Source organism: Microplitis mediator, chromosome 2 (genome assembly GCF_029852145.1).
Source record: "Microplitis mediator isolate UGA2020A chromosome 2, iyMicMedi2.1, whole genome shotgun sequence".
NCBI lineage: Eukaryota > Metazoa > Arthropoda > Insecta > Hymenoptera > Braconidae > Microplitis > Microplitis mediator.
Window position 1 is genome coordinate 1,369,586 of NC_079970.1, and position 20,676 is coordinate 1,390,261.

The following is a 20,676-nucleotide window of genomic DNA, read 5'->3' on the forward strand; positions in this document are numbered from 1 at the left end:
AGTACCCGTCACTATATTTTTATTTTATATAACAACATTTTTATATTCATTCGATACATACTTATATAAATATTACATAAAAGTAACAGTGACGAAATTTCGTCAAAGCTTACGGTAATTGACAATAAATTAATTTATAATTATGCAACCAACAGTAATTAATTTGTGATATAACAGATCATCGAAGAATAGTTTGTAACTTTTCGGTAATTAAGGTGGAAGGTAAAGGGTGGAAAGGGTGGCAAGGGGAAAGAGGGTGGCAAGTTGCGTCGACATTTGCCTTTGCTTCGTGTTCCTGAGGGAGCCAGCCATTACCGAAGTTATTCATCTGTGTGTTCTCATCGTCATATATATTGCATATATAGTAAATCGTTACGTTATATATATATATTAGTTACGTCGCCATGAGGCACAAACAAACTTCCATCGTCAGAAACACCGCATTCAACGATCATGTTTGTTCTCGTCTTAGAAATTTCTAGTTTCGATATTGCGACATCAGTTTAGTGCGATTAATTTAATACGAAACTTTGTAAAATTACCGACACCGATAAAGTAATTTTACTGAAAAAAAATTTTGACCACTTGATTATTAAATTTATATTTATTGTTACTTAACTTTTTATGCTGGCGGTAAAAAATATGACCCGTGAGAAAGTAATTTTTTTTTTTTTGCGGGAAAAATGAGTAAAAAATATAAATGGGGGAATTTGTTTTACGAAGTATGCTTTGTATCAAGAGTCTATGTGATACGATATTTGAAATGTGAGAAAGCCTTTCAGGAGGTATAAGCTTGGGAAAAAAAGCAAGCTTTTATTGAAGTGCTATTGTGGTCAAGTGGAGTATCACGTTTCACTCGACATTTGTCATGTGAATCTTTTCGACAATATAGACGGCGATGGTGTACATATTATATCTATATACACAAATATATATACATATATATTGGAATAAAAATGGATGTAAGCTCAGCGGAGCCGCAATCTCGTGAAATAGGGAATAACGAATAGATGAAATAAATAAAAATAAAAAAATCTATATAATAAAAAATAAAAAGGTAAGAAAATTTAGTCCGAGACAAAAGCGTATTTTCCATTCTGTACGACGGACTCACGTATATTTTCATTGGGTTTGCTATTGGTATTGGTCGTTGAGATATATATCGTTCAGAAAGGGTCAAGTAGAAAACGCTGAGGTGATTGGGTAAGACACGAAGAAGATGAAATAAGAATTGGGTAGAGGTATACTCTTGTATTTCAGATAGAGCACGACCTCTACCACCATTATACCTGTAACTTATAGATCGATACGATATCGTTTCTTTAAGCTGATGATTGTCATTCTACCTAGACTTTTTTATGGCTTGTAAGTCATGAGTCTCATGCTTTTATTTTTACCGGCCATTTTTTTTTTTCTTGTATTGAAAATTATTCACAAAGGAAAATTACGGCAATTATGCAAAAATTTTTTGTTGCCAGAATTAAAATTATTTTTCAATCAAAATTATTAAGTCGGAAAAACAAATTTGGGGCCATCCATAAATTACGTCACACGAATTTTAGGACATTTGAATTCCTCCCCCCGTCCTTGTCACAGGTTGTCACATTTTTATGATCCCCCTCCTGATGTGATGTCACACATTTTTTAAATTTATGCATAAATTTAAAATAATCGAGAGAAAACAGCTATTTGAGTGTCTCACTTGCATTACAACGCCGCTCTAGAAGTTAAATGACGTTGCATGAGAGATAATCTCATAGCGAAAATGCTAAATTATTAATAAATATAGAACAAGTTCGTAAATTTTTAAAGTTTTTTCTTCACGTCTGAACTTCGCGTTTTAGTATTTTTAATTTTTAAATGTGACGTCACAAAAATATTGACCCCCCCCATGCCTCTTGTCACACTATGTCACATTTTGGTGATACCCCCCTCCCCATTAAATTGTGACGTAATTTATGGATGAACCCTTTGAAATTTGCTCGAAAGTAGAAAATTTTTATGATCCTGAAGTTAGCAGACATTTAATAATTTTTGAATTTTCGTTTTTCAACAAATCAATTGCAAAGAAATAAAATAAAAATATGCACATGTAGAAAATTAAAAAAACTACAGGTGCAATTTTTTCAAATATTTTTTTTTTTTATGGTTTATCGTCTAAAGAAAAATCAAAAAATTAATAGACGTCTGCTAACTTCAGTATCACAAATTTTCAACATCCAAAAACAGGTAGAGCACTTGTGGATGATTACCAAAAAATAATTGAACTAATATTTTTAAAAATTAATTTAGTCAAGTGACGTAAAGTGTGAAGGGTGATTATTAAACAGCCTGCAATCGATGTTCCGATTGTCAATAAATTATTTGATAGAGCCCGTTTAATATTCACCCTTAATAAAATATTGATTTGGAACCCTCGAAAACGAGTTTTGAAGTTTTAAACCGCCAGTTGAAAATGAAATTAAAATTTTTTGTCATAATACTCTTTGGATGAAAAGTCAACTTTATTATCGCTATAAAAAAACTTGAGTCCCCGGGGATTTTATTGAATTCCCACTTACACTGTTACACTAAATTGAATGTAATGAAAAGAAGTCTATTTACAAATTGCGGTGATGTTTGTTTAACTTAAATTTTTTTACCATGTAATCATTTAATTCCGAAAAGTTCAATTAAATATTCGATTTCCGTGCGATGGCGTTGAGATAAAAGCTCTTGTGGTCCACCCGGTTCGTCAATACACGGCTTTAGGGAATTAACTGCAAATAATTAAAGTCAATACAACAAATGTATCACTTGAAATTCGCCTGAAAAAAATCAAATGCATTAACAATATTATCTAATTAATATATATATCTGAAACAACGGTAATAAAATTAATCTATACCTTTGTGGGAGGACATTACTCAGATAAAGGGAGGCATAAAAATAAATAATATAAAATAGACGTATGTGATAACGTTAATGTTTGGGTATAAAAAAAACTGTCTATCGAGGACGCTAGTCGGATTATGTTAATGTCCAAATATACATACGAAATAAGTGTAAGTCCACTGTATAAGTATATTTAGGAGGGTAAATCTGGGCTACTTTGGGGGTTACATTCATTACTAATATATAAAATGGAGCGACCGCCTCTACGAATACCAAGTGCCTTATATTCCTTGGTTCATAAAATCGTTGTGTGATAGAGGACATTATTCATAGAGGATATGCAAAAGAAAAAATAATAAAACCCACAGTAATAATAAAGGAAAAAATCTAAAAATACGAGATAAAATCCCCCGACACATTTTAATAATAGCTCATTATTTAGCCGGACCAGAAAAGATCAAAGGAGGTTTTAATAAAGCTTTCTTTATTCGGAGATAAAAATTATGAGTAAGTTTTTAATAAATTCAGTTAAATATTTAAATGCTTGGGTAAATAATGTAACGTTGTGCGAGACGAACTGTCAGCGCTTATCTCGGACGGATGCGCTCGGTGTCCGCAAAGTAAATCGAATTAGAAACAGTATGAGGGCAGGACACTAGTCTAGTTGATGCTCGACCAGAGACTCCAGACTCTGGAATACTATAGACCATCAGCCAGTCCACTATATAGTCTAGTGTTTGAACTTGGGCTAGAACATTGTATATGTCCGTACAAGTTGCTCAAGTGTGTGCGAATAGTTAACCAACTGCTTTGGACTTGTACATCAGATTCCACTTTGTATTAGCTCATGTCTAAGACTTGTAAGGTTCTTTAGCTTAGATCACTTGATTACTAGATAAACTATTTGTTTCAATTATTGGTTTTCAAAGTTGTTTTGGAAAACTTATGTTAAGCTATGATGGACTCCGTGAGAATGATTACGTATATCAATATTCACCTCATGAGACGATTGTAAACTTTGATATGACTTTTTGATTAATATTCTAGATTAAGCGTAATGAAGAATTTTCCTGAAATTTTCATGCATTGCTTATACACTTGTCCAAACTCCAAAATTCATGGAGTTGGTCAGCATAATGAAAAATTTTCATGCGTTGTTTATATACTTGGTTAAATTCCAAAAACCATGGAGTTGGTTAGATCAATGAAAAATTTTTATGCATTGGTTATCTGGTTCGAACTCCAAAAACCATGGAGTGGATTAGATTAATGAAAAATTTTCATGCATTGGTTATATACTTGGTTAAATTCCAAAAACCATGGAGTGGATTAGAACAATGAAAAATTTTCATGCATTGGTTATCTGATTCGAACTCCAAAAACCATGGAGTAGATTAGATTAATGAAAAATTTTCATGTATTGGTTATATACTTGGTTAAATTCCAAAAACCATGGAGTGGATTAGAACAATGAAAAATTTTCATGCATTGGTTATCTGATTCGAACTCCAGAAACCATGGAGTGGATTAGATTAATGAAAAATTTTCATGCACTAGTTATCTTGTTCGAACTCCAAAAACCATGGAATGGGGATACATTTTGGTAATTAAGAAATTTTTATTACAATTATCTTTACAAAATATTCATAAAAAATTCATACCCAAGTGACAATCGTCATATTAATTGAATGTTGATATGCAAGAATCCCAAAAAAATTAATCATCGACTTTTCTTTTTCCTCGGCTTAAAAAATATCGCCTTAATTCATAAATTCAGCGGTGTTACATCAAAAAAGCCACAATCGCAGCACTGATATGAATAATAATAGTAAGTATTTGAATGAATATTAAAGGAGGTAGAGATAAACAAGAAGAATGTGAGGGAGGTCATGAGTACCATGTTGTATGAATAATGTCGTATAAAATGATAAGTTGGTAAAACTCGTATTGGTCATCCTCCACAGGCTACTTTGGGTTTCAGGTTCATACTAATTATTTCACCAATTTAAGCTAGTACTCAAGCCATAGTAGCATTAGTAATGCAGGTTGAGAGAGGTGAAGTGCCACGAAATTGTCGTTGAATTACAATTAATGAGAGCCCGAGGGACTGGACCGGTTACTGGCCTCTATATATACCTCTATATATATCTTTCACTCCATCACTTTGAGCAATCATTGTTTGATTAACTTATTTTACTTGATATATATATTATTGCGCACACATCTCTTAGTTGTAATTAACCTATTTGATTGCTTTTTATTATCATTAATTTATAGGATTCTTTATATTATTTGTTTCATAACAATGTTAGAGTTTTATAGCCGAGCGCAATTAGCTTGATTGGTTGCCGTGTAAGTTTACAATAGTAAGTAAATTATTTAATAAAATAAAAAGTTTTGTTGTTTCAAATGAAATCAGTGGTAGAGATCTAGATTGCTCGGGCTGTATGCTCTCGAGATTGAATATATGTTACTAATTTCACAGGCTTCTCCTGCACCAGCACATCAATCGCGAAATTTGACCCGTTAAATTACAGTACTATTCAACAAATTTATTTGACGTTCGATGAAAAAGTTTCTTTAGCAAACTTATCTAATTGAATAAATTTTTTATTAATTTTGGTGGTGGTATTTAACAAAAAAAAAAAACAAATTTCCAAGGGTTTTTTCATTGAAAAATTGAATTTATTATGAGCGGTAGATATTATTCTGAATAAATTGAGTATAAATATAAATTAATGACTGTTAGTAAGCAATTTATCCAAGTTAATCTCAAAACAAATTAGCCTCACATATATATGTATACATTTTACAGAATGAAATTGTCTTATAGTTATAATTGATGTTTAGACAGGGGTGTTTCTATTGCTTCGCTTGACTATGTTGCGCACTTGGTCTCATCCTTGCGATATATATCTGTATATACATGGGATGATTTATACCCCAGGACTACAACTACAGCTTGGTATATAATAATAAACGAGTAGAGTGGAGTAGACTAGTACAGTATGCTCTGGAGTTATAGTACCAGAGTGTACACCGTGTCTAAGGACGGCGATAAAGCAGCCGAGTCTGAGAAGAGTGAATGGAAGTGAGCGAGAAGATTGTTAGCTATCACTTTGACGGTACATCCCTCGTTTTCGCCAACACCTCAGGCGGTCTCAGCAGGATCTTAATCTTGTAGAAGACACTCTAAGAACATTCTCCTTGATGGCCTTTCTCCTTTTCCTTTTCAATCTTTATTCCCACCCCGTATTTTCATTTTAATCTACTCGACTCTTATCGCCGCTACATTTTCAATCATATGCGCTGTTATCTTACAATAATCGCGATATAACAGCCCGTTATTTCCATTAGCGTCCCAGTTCATTTTATTATTAACTTCCCGCTAAGAAAATTTTAAATTTTCAAAAATTCGGGAAGTTATTGGTTTCGGTCCGATTTACGAAAATCGAATTTTCATCAGATGTCGACGTTTTAAGATCCTAGGAAGCTTTTCTGACTAATTTCACGATGATGTCCGAGTGTATGTATGTACGTACGTATGTAAATACCTGTATCTTTTGAACGGATGAACCGATTTTGAACTTTAAGGTGTCATTCGATGCGGCTTGTCAATATCTTGAAGCTGTGAGAAATTGATCTTGATCGGTAGGGCTCGTTCAGAGATATTCTAAAAATAAAATTTTTTAAAAAATGTTTTATTTTTTATAACTTTTAATGTGCTCGATGGATTGATTCCAAACTCGACTGGGCTCTGAAGCTTTAGAAGCCGCGTCGAATGCCACCCCAACCATCAAAATCGGTTCATTCGTTCAAGAGAAACCGTTGTCGAAAGAATTAAAAAAAAAAATTTTTTTTGAAATATCTCAAAAACGACTCGATAAATCGAATTCAAAATTTGATCAGCTTTAGAACTTGATAAAACGCGTCAATTGTCACCTCAACCGTCTCAATCGGTTTATTCGTTTGAGAGATATCGTTGGAGAAAAAATGGTGAAAAACATTTTTTTTCGAAAACACCAGCTCGAAAATTAGGGTTGGCCCGCAGGGTCAACTGATAGACCGATTTTTTTTTTTTTTGACTTTTGAATGTCGTCAGGATTATTGCAACAAAATGAACAAATTTAAATTTATTACAGGAATGGATGAAAAAAAGGAAAAACCAAACGTGATATATCGTTGGTTTGTTTGGGTTTGAGTGCAGAACAAACTATGGAGTACTGCGAGGAAAATAGTTAATCTGGTATCGCACCTGATGACAAACACGTGTCGGGAAGGAAAATTATACTGTAACAAACCGACTGCACAAGCGAAAAGCAACACTTTGCGTGTATAAATGTGTTTCTGTAATTAATTGCCCTTGTCTATAGTAAACTCGGGAGAGATCCCGATTCCCGACTCCCAACTTTGCCTTCTCACTCCCTTTCAATGTCACAAGAGAATTTGTATTATTTTAAATAACAATTGGTTCATTTCAACCGGTTGGCTCCCTGGATATAAACATATAACACAATTTACTCACACCCACTCTCATTTTGTTCGGCATAATACCCGTTGGTTCTTTAATTTTATTGAAAAGTCAATATTTGCGTTGGCATTTAAAAATACTATACAAATTTAAATAATTTATACGTACATACACACAAGACTGAAATTGTTATGGAAAATAATTTTATATACAATGTTTGTATTAAAATTTAAGCTCGTGTGTACACATACTACTAATTTTTGTTATCAATAAAATTTTATTGTGTCAATGTTCGATTATATTTGTCTCATTTGTATTTATTTGTTTATTTTAATTACAAATTATATATAATTGGATTATTTTGTTTTGTTAACATAAATTTTAAAAATAAATTTGAATTCCCGCTTCATGAATAAATTATAGCAAATATTTATAAAGCGCTTAATTAAGTTAATGGTTTTTTTTTTTAATGAAGCAAATTAATTTTTGGATTAAAATTTTACTAGGGTTGATTTGTTAAGGATTTTTCTATTTTTCTCTAATGAGTTTTTAATGGAAGCCGTGAGTACTTACAGTTGAATCTTAAAACACTCATTATTGAGTGGCGCACTATAGTAAATTTATTTATTTTTAATTCCATGAGATGTTTAATTATTCAAAAAATAATCCATGAAGTAATGAATGGAAAAATTTTAAAATATTAATTTAAATTTATGAGTAATTCAAAATTTTGATAATTATAAATTCCGTTGAAATAATGAATTAATTCGTTGCAATAATTCTGCACGGAATAGATTATAATTATTTATTTACGATTAATTAATTTGTAGATTAAAACGAATGAATTATAAATTTATAAGCGAAGGCTGTGCCGGAAAAAATTTTTCCTCTCACGATTCATGTTTGATAAATTTACTACTTTTGTATTCACAGGTCAAATTTAATTATTAGATGACTATATATAGTTAAATAAATACGTAGGGGAAGGGGGGGGGGGGCAAAATGAGATAGGCCGGCAAAATGGGATACCCTCAAAATTTCGTCAAAATTTTTTTTTCTCAAAAAACTTTCGAAAATGGTCAAAAATGACATCTAGTATCATTTTACACTATTAAAAGCTAAAAAAAAACATTTTTATATTTTTTGCGAAAAGTATAATATTGGCGCCAATTTCAAATTTTGAAGAGAAATAACAAGGAAAAACTTCTTTAAAAATATGTTGAGAGTAAATTTTATTACTTACATCAATTTAGAAAGACATTATTACATTAATTTTATTCACTTGAAAAAAAAAAAAAAAAAATTTACTTTTTTTTGGGGTATCCCATTTTGCCCGCAGAAAATAAAAATTTTTTTTCTGATGGCAGTCTAAAAATCGTTATATTTATTTCAAATAGAATCAAAATGAAGCCAATTTATGATATGCATGTCCCTAAAAACTAAATTTTTCGTTAAGTATCCCGTTTTGCCCCCCCCCCCCCCCTTCCCCTATTTGATCCAAAAAAAATTAATTAATCCATAGAAGTGTTCAAAGTAAATTAATTATTTTTCAGTACGCAAAGAATGCGACAAACCCATTGTCGGGTGTGGAATTTTTAAATTGCAATCATGACAATGGAAAAATTTTCGAGAAATTCAAAAATGCGACGAGTGACTGCATGACGTCACGCGATGACTGAGTCAAAGAGTAGATTTAAAAATATGAAAAAGTAATGAAGAGAAATTCACTCTGGCAGTGGCGGGAATTGATATAATTAATTTTTAATAAATTAATTAGTGGATTAAAAATAATTGTATAATGAATGTTTGATATTCGTTAGGAATTAAGCAAAATAGTAAATTTATTTTATTTAAAAAAAAATGAAAGAGTGAATTCCCTGAAAAGCAAACATGATAAAATATTTCGAAGCTTCATACTTGAATAAAGAGCTTTTGTAGCAGAGTACACGAGTGTAGGTAAGGCCTCAGGTGACGTTTTATACTAAAACATACACCAGTATTTCAATATATATCTGAAATATTCTTCTTTCAATATTTGAAATCCATTTGAAACTCACATAACTCCCAGTGTATCATATATTTTACTACACGTAAGAACATATATATCATGAAATCATGACCTTTTATTCAAATGCATATTTTTATTAAAATTTTGCACGCGTATAAAATTTAACTATAGAATTTCTTTGTTGAAAATCTTGTGTCAGAGTTGCGATTATTAAAAAGTTTAAGCTAAGCATGTGGATTATGATCGTTATGAATTTTAAATTGTGAATCCCACCTTCATCCAGACTCGGAATTCCACGGCAACTTTTCCACACATTCGACTTTTTGTTACCGGTATATTCTTATTCGCTTCGCACCACCCACAATCCTGGGGTTGTCCCATTTGAAAGTCAAATATCTGTAAAATCCAGTTATAGCGCCGCCAACTGTCCAGGCTTTTAACCTGCATTTTCTATTATCTTCTCTCTTCAATAATATTATTCACATACGCGCTTTTATCTCGTAAAATTTCATCGAAAAGTAATACGTACTCCCATTGTTATATCCCCTTATTCATATACATATATAAATACAAAAACATGCATCTGCATGTACATGTAACCAGATATTCATTATCCCCGTTTCCGCGATTTATTTCGACTTAATGGGGTTCGTTAATTATTTAATTAAACGCGGATATTAATTTACACGGAAAAGTCAATTAACAAGGGCCGGTTTCATAATATTTTGTTTTAAATGCATGGATTTTTTTTTATTGATGAAATTGATAAATAAATTTTTGAACCCACTTGACATAATCCTGTGCGAATCCGATATTTCGTTAATAAAACACTAAATTACCCGGGTCAAAAATAAAACTTGATTTAGACTTGGTTTACCAAGTCCAAATTTGGAGCCATTTTCATAAGACAAACTCGACTTTTTTTACGGAGGTATGAAATATATTAAGTTTTCGCCTTGTTTTAGACTTAACTGGCTTACTTCCCTAACGGACCCAAATTACGGTAAATTACGGTAAACCCACCGTAAATTACGGTAATCCACCGTAAAATACCGATTTACCGTAAAATACGGAAGTACGGTAATCCACCGTAAATTACGGTAATTCGGTAATCCATCCGAATTTTTTACGGTAGATTTATCGTATTCGACGGTAAATTTACGGTATACCCGCCGTAATTTACGGTAATCCACCGTAAAGTACCGATTTACCGTAATATACGGTGGGTTTACCGTAATTTTCGGTAAATCTACTCGAATTTTACGGTATTCTACGGTAGATTTACGGTAAAATTACCGTAAATTTACGGTGAATCAGGACTGCTAGGGTTAGTCACGATTTAAGACGAAAAAGTTGAAATCAAGTTGAAATTGACTTGGTTTAGACTTATTGGACTTAAATTTTAAGACGAAAAAGTCAAGATCAAGTTGAAATTGACTTGGTTTAGACTTATTCGACTTAAAATGTAAGGCGAAAAAGTCTAAATCAAGTCGAAACTGACTTAAATTATAAGTCGAAAAAGTCAGAACTAAGGTGAAATAATTTTTCTATATTAAGGCAAAAGTAAGGCGAATAAATGACTTTTTTTCGACTTGGTTTAGCAAGTCAAAAGTAAGATGAATGACTATCGTGCTCAAAGTAAAGACAAATAAGTTGAAACTAAGATGAAAAAAGTTCAAAAAGTTGAAAAAAATTAAATTTAAGTCGAAAAAGTCGAGATCTTATCAAAAAATCGTCGGCAAATCGATAACTTCAAAAGAAAATAAGGCGAAGCGAGCCTGAATCAAGTTTTATTTTTGACCCGGGAATTGACATAATCCTGCGCGAATCCGATATTTCGTTAATAAAACATTGAATTAGCCGGTAATAAGTATTGCGTTATTACGTAAATAACCTGAGGGGTAATTATTATTTGATTTACAAAATATCCTTCAACATACAAAGTAACAACTTGTTTTAATGACACAAAGTTGTCACGAAATTAGTATTTTCTTCAGTGTTTCACTTTGTTTGTAACTCCGAAGCGCTTAAATATGTACGTACTTTGAAACTTAAAGTTTAATTCCAAGTTTCTTGTGTCCCGACAAACGTCTATTTTCCTCTTGCATTTTATGCTGAAAATAGAATTAAAATTTACAGAAATAAAACCATTTATTAGCATACAATATATTTATACTTTCTTTCCATCTTGTTAAAAACTGACACCACTTGTCTCTCCTCGAGAGTTTTAATTTAAACTTTATACGAAATCCCGCTAACAGTTAAAAATATTTATAGTTGACTGATTTATTCCCATTAATTGTTTGGGAAAACGAAAAGTGTGTCATATGTAACGGAAGTTACCGCGGTTTTTAAAACTTAAAATGCATGCATCGATGTATGGATATATGAATATACAATATCCGTCGCTAAAAATTTTTTACAAAAATAAAGTTACGTATAAATAACTTCCGTATATTTTTATATTTTCAGTGGTTTCAAAATAAATATACACTTCCTGAAATATTTATTTAACACCTATCATTTTTTTTCACCTGTGTGGGAATTTTTGAATCTATTAAATAAATACCTGAAATTTTTGAATTAACAAAATTTAATTTTCTAGTTCATCAATTAGTAGTCCAATGAAATTTGTAATTAATAAGTAATTTATCATTTGATTAAATAGATGGATATTTTGATTAATATTAGAAGCCAAATTGGTGGAATGAACAATCCGTTAACGTCAATGTATTGTCCAGATTCACACAAATATATATATATATATATATATATATATATATGTATATAAGCTGATGTGTTGTGTAAATCGTATTGGAAATACCATCGTCGCGGTTCCATCGATTATCGATTCAACGATGGGAAAGCTCAATCTCTCAACGGATTCTCTTTCTCTGTTTCTCTCTCTCGGTGCTTTGACTCCTAGTGGCGTGTGCTTTGAGGCTGGTAGAGCTTGTCGTATGTAAATGTCCGGCCGAATGAGTAAACATGCGCGAATTCAAAAGCCGACTTTTTAGTTTTCATGACGAAATCTATGCACATATATTTGTAAAGAAGAATAATTCTGTACAGGTCACTCAATCACTCAGTATGAAGAATTTCAATCAGTCTTTTTTTTTTTTTTTCTTCTTCACTAATGGACTAGTTCAATACCGGATTCAATCATAAGCTCTGTAGCATTGGAAGTACTGGTTATAATCTTCTTAAAAAGTTTATTGTGTTGGTCAGAGTGCTGGGGTTAATGAGAATTGTGAGGTGAAAAACATGAGGGCAAATAAGTATAAATGATAAAGTTTTTGAGTTATATGAAGTATAGTTTAAAATTTTGTCTCGGAGGATTATTGAGAAACTATTTTGATTTAACAGTAGACCAACAGAACTGTTAGTTTTGAATTGAATTCCAAGTGAGATAAGATCGTCGAGGGTCCATTGCTTCGATCTCGGCACGTAATTCAATAAAAACTATTTGTCTGAGACCAGAACTTGGTGCAAATTTGATTTATCGTGAAGATCACTTGGGAATGACATAGAAAATTTACGATGGATTTCATGACTGAAAGAAAATTAATCTCTACAAAAATCACTTTTGTTTCTATACTTCATACAATCGATATATTATATGAGAATTTAATTTCCATAATTGCGGTTTCTAATTAGGGGCTGGGCAAAATATAATTTTCGGTAAATGCGGGGCCAAAAAAAATGAGGAAAATTATTTTTCATATTTTTAAGAAATTTATGAAGAAAAGTAAATCCCAGAAATCGAAAATTACTTGTAATATATATTTAATATTGATACACTTGTAAGTAGCTTTTAGTTTAAATTACTCTCAGTTTATGATACATTAATACAGTAGAAACTCTGTAAGTCGAACCTCGATAAGTCGAAAACCTCCTAAACTCGAAGAAATGTTTCATCCCCTTCCCTCCAAGCCCCAAAACCTCCGTTGCTCGAAATTTTTACCCTCTATAAGTCGAAATAATTAGTGAGACCCTACAAGCTATTTCTGTACATTTTTACCCTCCATAACTCGAATACACACACTTGGACCTCTGTATCTCGAATTTAAAATTATTACCGTATGTAAGTATCTTATTAGGATTACCAGCAATATACCCGAGACATTTTAATGTATTTTAATTTATGTTAATTATGAACCCATAAATTTTCCAGTATTTTATAAACGAAAATTAATAACTTACTGGTCGTTATATTTATATAAATTTATTTTGCTTATATAACAAATGTATGATTTTAAAATGGTAATTCAATGTCTGAAAATGACATCAGGAAAATGGTTTCATTAATATATCAAGCGGTGGGTTATAATGACAACCTGTGTGTGTTGCTGACATTATCTACCTTGACTTTGGCGTCCGTGTCACTTGACTGCTCGCAGAACCCACCTAATCTTGGATTACCAACTTTAAGCATGACAGCTCAATATTGTACATGAGTTAAACTTGTGTCCTTACATTTAATTATACAGCGATAACTCTACACATTTTAATTCTTAATTCGCAACAACAATTCATCACTTTTATAATTTCATTTAATATTTTTACTATATACCACTCTATTAAATTCTACTCTAGACTATTTATTGGATCGTAAAAAGACAAAAGTTATTAAAAGTAAAAAAAAAAGCTCATTGTTTCTGATATAAAGTTTCCGGTATAAAAAAATAAAACTAACAGCAAGTTACTGTCATAAATTTTTAATTTATTTTTACTCTACTCGAGTCACTAAAAAAAAAAAACACGATTGTCTGACAGGCTTTCATCGGTTTAATAAATAAGTTAATTAAATAAAAATCTTCAGCGAAAGGATTCGATGAAACAAAACCATCCAAGTAGATAATAAAAATTTTTTTGTTGCCTGACAAAAAAGTGGTTTCAACAATTACAACCAGATTCAATTAAACTTGTGTAAAAAAAGATTATTAAAAAATCTTCATTCTCTTAAATCGGTTTTTTTGATTTTTTCCTCCTTCTTTCCTTATTCACTGGTTTTATTATTATTATTATTATTATTATTTTTTTTTTTCAATTTACAAGCGACTATAGCCCGCGGATGTAGCTCCTTCTGTGAAACAGTAACTAAAGTTCGTCTGAACAGTTACGCTAAATATCCAAGCGAAGCGACAAAGTTCGAGCCGATAATGGAGCCTCGACTGCCGTTGAACCGGAACAAAAGCTTATGCGATCTCTACTACATTCGCTTGTTTAATGGAGGGCTGGGAGCTCCCAACCTACAGATAACCGGCTCGGATGAAAGAAACCCTTACATTAAATTCCGTTTGTTTAACTTAACTTAGCAGAGAATTGCTCTGAGTTTTTCTACCAATGTTGACCTTAAAACAAACTGCGGTACAAATTAATTCAAAAACACCATTTTAAATTTGCTTAATATTATCGCAACTTTATTGTTATCTTGTATATTTTAAACATAGATAAGTGCGAAACGTGATAACAATCATAAAGAGTCAGCCGATGCGCACATGGAAACAGTCATAGGTATTGGTAATTTAGGCGAAAGTCAAACCATTATCGATGCTGCCAGATCTAACTCGTGGCACCACAGCGTCATTGTATCTGATGCTTATATCCACCACTCGCATGTTTCCGGTGAGGAATTGCTGCAAGTTTTGAACCCCATTACGTGGTCGTCGGTCAAATGGATATCCCATGGAACGATTGTCCGGATACTTTCTGTCACGGAGTCCACAGTAACTTGCTGCGTTTTTGCAACCACGTGGCTCGTCCTGTTGCACCTGAATCGATATTTAAATGCTGGTTATCAGAGATAACTTTGCAGAGAGCAAGTTAAGGATAATTACCTCATCGTCCTTGTAATCTGAAATCATGACGAACAATTCCATTGGGAAGCCTTCCTTACGACCACGAGGACAGAGCATGTGCTGGGGCCACCCACACCCACAGAAGTTGAATTGTTCAAGAGCCTCACCGACTGGTCTATTTAAATCCAAATTTCGGAAGGTACTTTCATAGGGTATTGTTACCGATGATTCTGTTGATCTGCGTTCGATTGTGTTCTGACCCGGGTTAACTGTTTGAAAACAAATAGGGAAAAACATCAATCAACTGGCGAAATGTGTTCACTTTGTTTTACTGAAGCGCTGTGTGCTTTTGAAATGAAAAAAATAAAATAAAATACGTACGCTGGACTGTGAATTTGTCCATTTCAATCATGAGATCTTTTTGAATGCTGAATGAAAAGGGTAAGCGGCGCTCGTCGAATTTAGGCGCGATGAAAATTCTGCATGTTCCTGTTTGGGGTGAGTTAGTGCTATTGGTAACTTGGATCCGGTAGAGGAATGACGCGTGATTCAAGTGAGTAAAGCGTGCCAGAACTGCTCCGCGAGGCGTGAAATCAAGACCGCGAGACAGATCCAAGTCGCTTTGATTCCAGTAAGTAATTAGGGTATTCGGGCTCTGATTCGGAGTGACTACTTGCAAATTTGATATGGCAACTCCGTTGAAGTTCAGCTAAAAGTCAACAGGTTTTGTTTCAAATAAACAAAAATTACTGAAATACAAGCAAACAAATTTCCTGTGTACCTGATTTACTTCGTAAGCTGGTAAAGTATTTTTGTGTTCTAGGAAAATGTCATTGATGAAAGCGTGCCATTTGTAGAAAACAGGATCCCTCATTGCCGTTGCAGAGTCGCCCATTATTCCGAAGGATTCCTTGGATAAAAAAAAAACAAACGTAGAGTATTTTTCATTACTTGACTCTTAAATGTTTTTGTAAACCAGAAATTTGTAACTTACGAGATAGCGATGATCCGGATCATGACAATAAGAAATGACGACATGCCCGAGATTATGAAAATCGCCGTAAAGATTAGGATTGGGTGTTAAAATACTGGCCTCGATAATGTTACCGAGAACATCTATTCCACCTTTTTCGGTCAGTTCAATCCTCTGGCCCCGTGAAGTCATTACAGATCCAGTGTGGATAGCGTCGTACACCCGATCCCTCCATCTCTCGAGATCCGAGATGTCCACTTGAAGAGAGTCGACGGGTCTATTGATGTCCTTGAGTCTGGTGTCAGCTGGACGGGATGGCCACGTACGGCTGGCAACTAATGAATCTAATTTGGGAAAGTACCCTTCGGGAATTGGCTCGCGCAAATTGTTAAGTCGCTGGACGCGATTCAGGTTGTTGCAAAGACGCTCGCAGTTGTATCTAAGATAAAAAATTTCTCTTTTAAACTCGATCAATCTTACGACTAAAAAGTATTTTTGAAAATGCAGATTCGTCATCTTGCTGTCACAGACCTGGCCATTATCTGCTCATGCATGTAATAAAATAATTCCCCGCGTCTGTCCTTGTTGACAATTCGTGCATCTGCTTCAAAAGGATAAACTAGATGCCAGTGCCAGTGATGAAGATTAATGCCGACATCCTCGCGCCAATAAGCAACACGATGCTCTTCATCTAGATCAGATGCCGTGTAATCGCGTGGAACTTCAATGGGCACCTATTTACCGAGAGATTTTATTCAAATTTTTATAAAATATTGCCATGTTGTATTTCATCACCTACCCGAGAACCAGCTGGAACAATATTGGCCTCTTCTTTTGCACGTGAGAAGATTCCGCTGTCGACATATTTGTCCGGGAATACTTCAGCGAATGACGGAACCGACAGATGTTTTGTGTCAGGGCGATGCAAAATAGCGACCGAGAGCGCGTAAATAAACATGTTTGGATTCAGACGATCGCGGCAGAAAACGGCCACTGAAAGAAAGTCTTCGACAGTTCGCATACCCATGAAAATGTCAATAAGCCGGCCGGCTATTTTACGATGCGCCGGAATGAAAAGCGAAAAAGGCGTTCGCCGATCCAGCTGCATCGGAATCGTTAAGTCTGGCAAACTGATTTGCTTAACGGGAATTTTAGAATCGGTATCTTCGCCAAATCGATTAAACACTTGCACGGCAACTGCTTGGTATCTCTCCGGCTATAAAACCGTTTTTACATGAAACACCAATAATTTATAATAAAGAATTTTATTACAAAAGAAGTAAAGAAACGCTTACCAAATATTCAGCAGGGATGTCGAAGGCAACTTTTTCATCGCCTTTGGGAACATAAACCGGCTCAGACGGTCGATCATACAGATAAAGTAGTCCGCGATCTGTATCCGTCATCTTGTTTGTAGATAGTACTACTCGGTTGAATAGATTTACTTGGAATCTTCAAATCTTCTCTTATCCTGACCAAGTGCTTGAAACTTGAACTTACTTTTTTTTTTTATTTTTTATTTTATTCACTCCTGCAGACGATGGCTGGTTTAGAATATCGTTAACCGAGATTGTTAGACAAGTTTTAAGGATTCTTGTAGCAGAAAAATAAAAAATACTTTATTTTATAATGACGAAAATAAAAAAAACACAATACGGTACGATGAGCTTATGACAACGGAGCTAAATTATCTGATAGCCGTGTTAACGACGATGCTTCATTTTATACCAGGATCCCCTGGATGTAGTGGTTTCCCTATGAGTGTCGACGGAGACAAACAGTCACCGCAAATTCCGCTCCTAAATCTAACACTTTTTGTTCTCTATAATTATTTTCGCATTTAATTACATTTTTTACTTTACATTAAATATTTACTTGTTTATTATTTTCTCTACTCTACTCTAGTCTACTCTATTTTTATTCGACAACAAATAGCAGAAAAAAGAGACGTAAATGTTTATCGTGAAAAATAAAAATCTTTTGATAAAAACTAACATATCGAGTCGATAAAAATCTCTTTGAATTACAACAAAGCTTTGATAAATAGTAAATGCACTATATAAAGTAAATAGTTACAAGTATGAATTGAAACCCATGCGGGTTATTGTGCCGGGTCTTTTTATTTTTTTTTAGATCTATATACACAATAGTGAATCACGAGATCACTGAGTACGGACGGTCGTAGTAGGAATTATTGCCACTTATCGCGAAATCCCAGCGATTGACCCTTTTTTTTCAGCGTCAGCGAATCAGCTGCTCAAACGGCTATCGAACGCAGAGATGTGATTAAAAAATACGAGAGCCCTTAAATTTTATTACTCATTTATAAAAAGTACATTGTTCATGTAATGACGGCATTATTTGACCAAACCGACACTAAATGTCGGCAAACGCAGTTTGTTTTTTTAAACGGCAGCTAAAAATTTTACATTCACTTTGAATGTCATTAAAAATAAAAATAAAAAAACAGATTTAACTAATTTTAGTCCGTGAAAACTTAGTATTTCCTTAAGTACTTCTTTTACCCCCTTCCCCCCTTCCTCCCTTAATTAAAAAAATTTTAAACAAAAGGTTACATGTGAATTTATTTTCTTGTGCCTCTTGTAGGGGAGGGTGGGGCAGAGCGGCCCCCCTAAGCCAATTATTACTTTTTGTGGCTTTCAACCATAAGATCACTTTACTTTTGTCCTATTTCGAACAAATTTATGGACATTTTGCCAAAATTCTGAAAAAAAAAAATTTTTTTGTGGGGCAGAGCAGCCCCCTCCAAAAATTTTTTTTAAAAATTGTTTTCATCATTAAGAATGTATTTCTTTCTCTTGACAGCTATTTTTGGTTTTATATTACTCGAAAAAAATTTTTTTAGGTGTAATAAATCGTTGACTCTCGATTACCTTAATTACTAATTGTTATTTAATAAAAAAAAAAAAAAAAACAATTCTATAGTTTTACTTTATTTCAAAAATTTATCAACCAAAAAAAAAAATTTTATTTTTATAAATTTTTAGTGACCAAATTTGCCTCTTACATCGAGAAACTGCCGAAAAATATGAAAAAATAATTTTTTCGGAAGTTTCGGCTGGTCCATTTTGCCCCAGGTGTTATGCGTAGGGCTAGAAATGTGGAATTATAATAATTTTTTTTTAATTTGACGATGAAAAAATCACTTTTTCGAAATTTTGGGCTTGTTCATTTTGCCCCAAATGTCATGCGTAGGGGTAAAAATGCGCAAACATATCGGATTTATAGTAATTAGTCGAAAAAAAAACAAATTTTTTTTTGATCAAAATTTCAGCGGGGCCGCTCTGATGACGGCATCATTTGACCAAACCGACACTAAATGTCGGCAAACCCAGTTCGTTTTTTTAAACGGCAGCTAGAAATTTTACATTCACTTTGAATATCATTAAAAATAAAAATAAAAAAAACAGATTTAACTAATTTTAGTCCGTGAAAACTTAGTATTTCCTTAAGTACTTCTTTTTACCCCCGCCCCCTTCCTCCCTTAATTAAAAAAATTTTAAACAAAAGGTTACATGTAAATTTATTTTCTTGTGCCTCTTGTATATAAAAAAAAAATCCCCATTGTATTGAAGTAAACAGAGGTAATTTTTTCTATCTCACACTTCAGCGGTTTTATCAAAGCTTATATTTTTACGAGAATATGATCTTGCGTTTAAAAAGGATTATTTTTATAATTATTTTAAAATGGAAATTTAATTAATAAAAAAACATTTTTTTAAATATAAAAAATTGCGGCTGTAAAGAATTTCATTTTATGGAGAGGAATTTTTTTACTTGGAGTAATTATCAAAAAAAGTACGTAATTTTAGTTGTAGACACAGACGTGTGTTATGTAATGACTAAAACGTCGTAAGTTGTAGAATGCACAGAGTAAAATGTAAAATGTTGAGTGCATGGCATGTATATGCATGTATGCCCTGTGCTATATATGTCGGGTGAATTTATATGTATATATATACCCACGGAGATGAGCGTTCTCGGTATTCCGCTGGCACTTCTGGCCGTCAGATAAAAACAAAAGCGCCTGCGTTACTATACGGGGTCCATTCTGGCATTTGTCTGGTCATAGAATAATGTCTATTATATAAAATATATACAAGCATTCTTTGTACTGGATTTAATTTAAACTTTTTTCAATAAAATATATAATACATTTTTTTTTCTTTGTGTTTTTTGATTTCAGTATTGAAAACTCCAAACACTCAAAATTTTATTTGCTTTTGTACATTTGATAAATAAAAGAAAAAAAAACAGCCAATTGTATCCTCCGTCAATGCAAAATAAAATATAATGGTAGCCATGGGTATTTTTGAAATTACCATTGTTATTTTATCTCCATTGTTCAAAATATTTAAAAAGTTTATGAAAAATATTTTTCACTTAATTTTTTTACTATCGAGGGCATTGCCCTGATAACGAGTGATAATTTATTTTAAAATACTGACTTACCGCAAACCTCAATAAAATTTTTGATAAGATTTATTCAAAAACGTTATCAAAAAAAAAAAATAATAATAATAATATT

At 32.8% G+C, this 20,676-nt stretch overlaps 1 protein-coding gene across 1 annotated transcript; it reads right to left on the reverse strand.

Moving 5' to 3' along the window:
* Positions 1-14,736: 14,736 nt before the first annotated feature.
* On the reverse strand, positions 14,737-17,828 carry LOC130663347 (phenoloxidase 1). Its single transcript, XM_057462518.1, has 8 exons — positions 17,423-17,828; positions 16,927-17,343; positions 16,659-16,861; positions 16,149-16,566; positions 15,936-16,064; positions 15,536-15,863; positions 15,194-15,423; positions 14,737-15,127 (listed from the first exon to the last, which is right to left on the reverse strand). The coding sequence occupies exons 1-8, from the start codon at positions 17,531-17,533 to the stop codon at positions 14,882-14,884; spliced, it is 2,082 nt and encodes a 693-aa protein (XP_057318501.1). The 5' UTR covers positions 17,534-17,828; the 3' UTR covers positions 14,737-14,881.
* Positions 17,829-20,676: the final 2,848 nt, after the last annotated feature.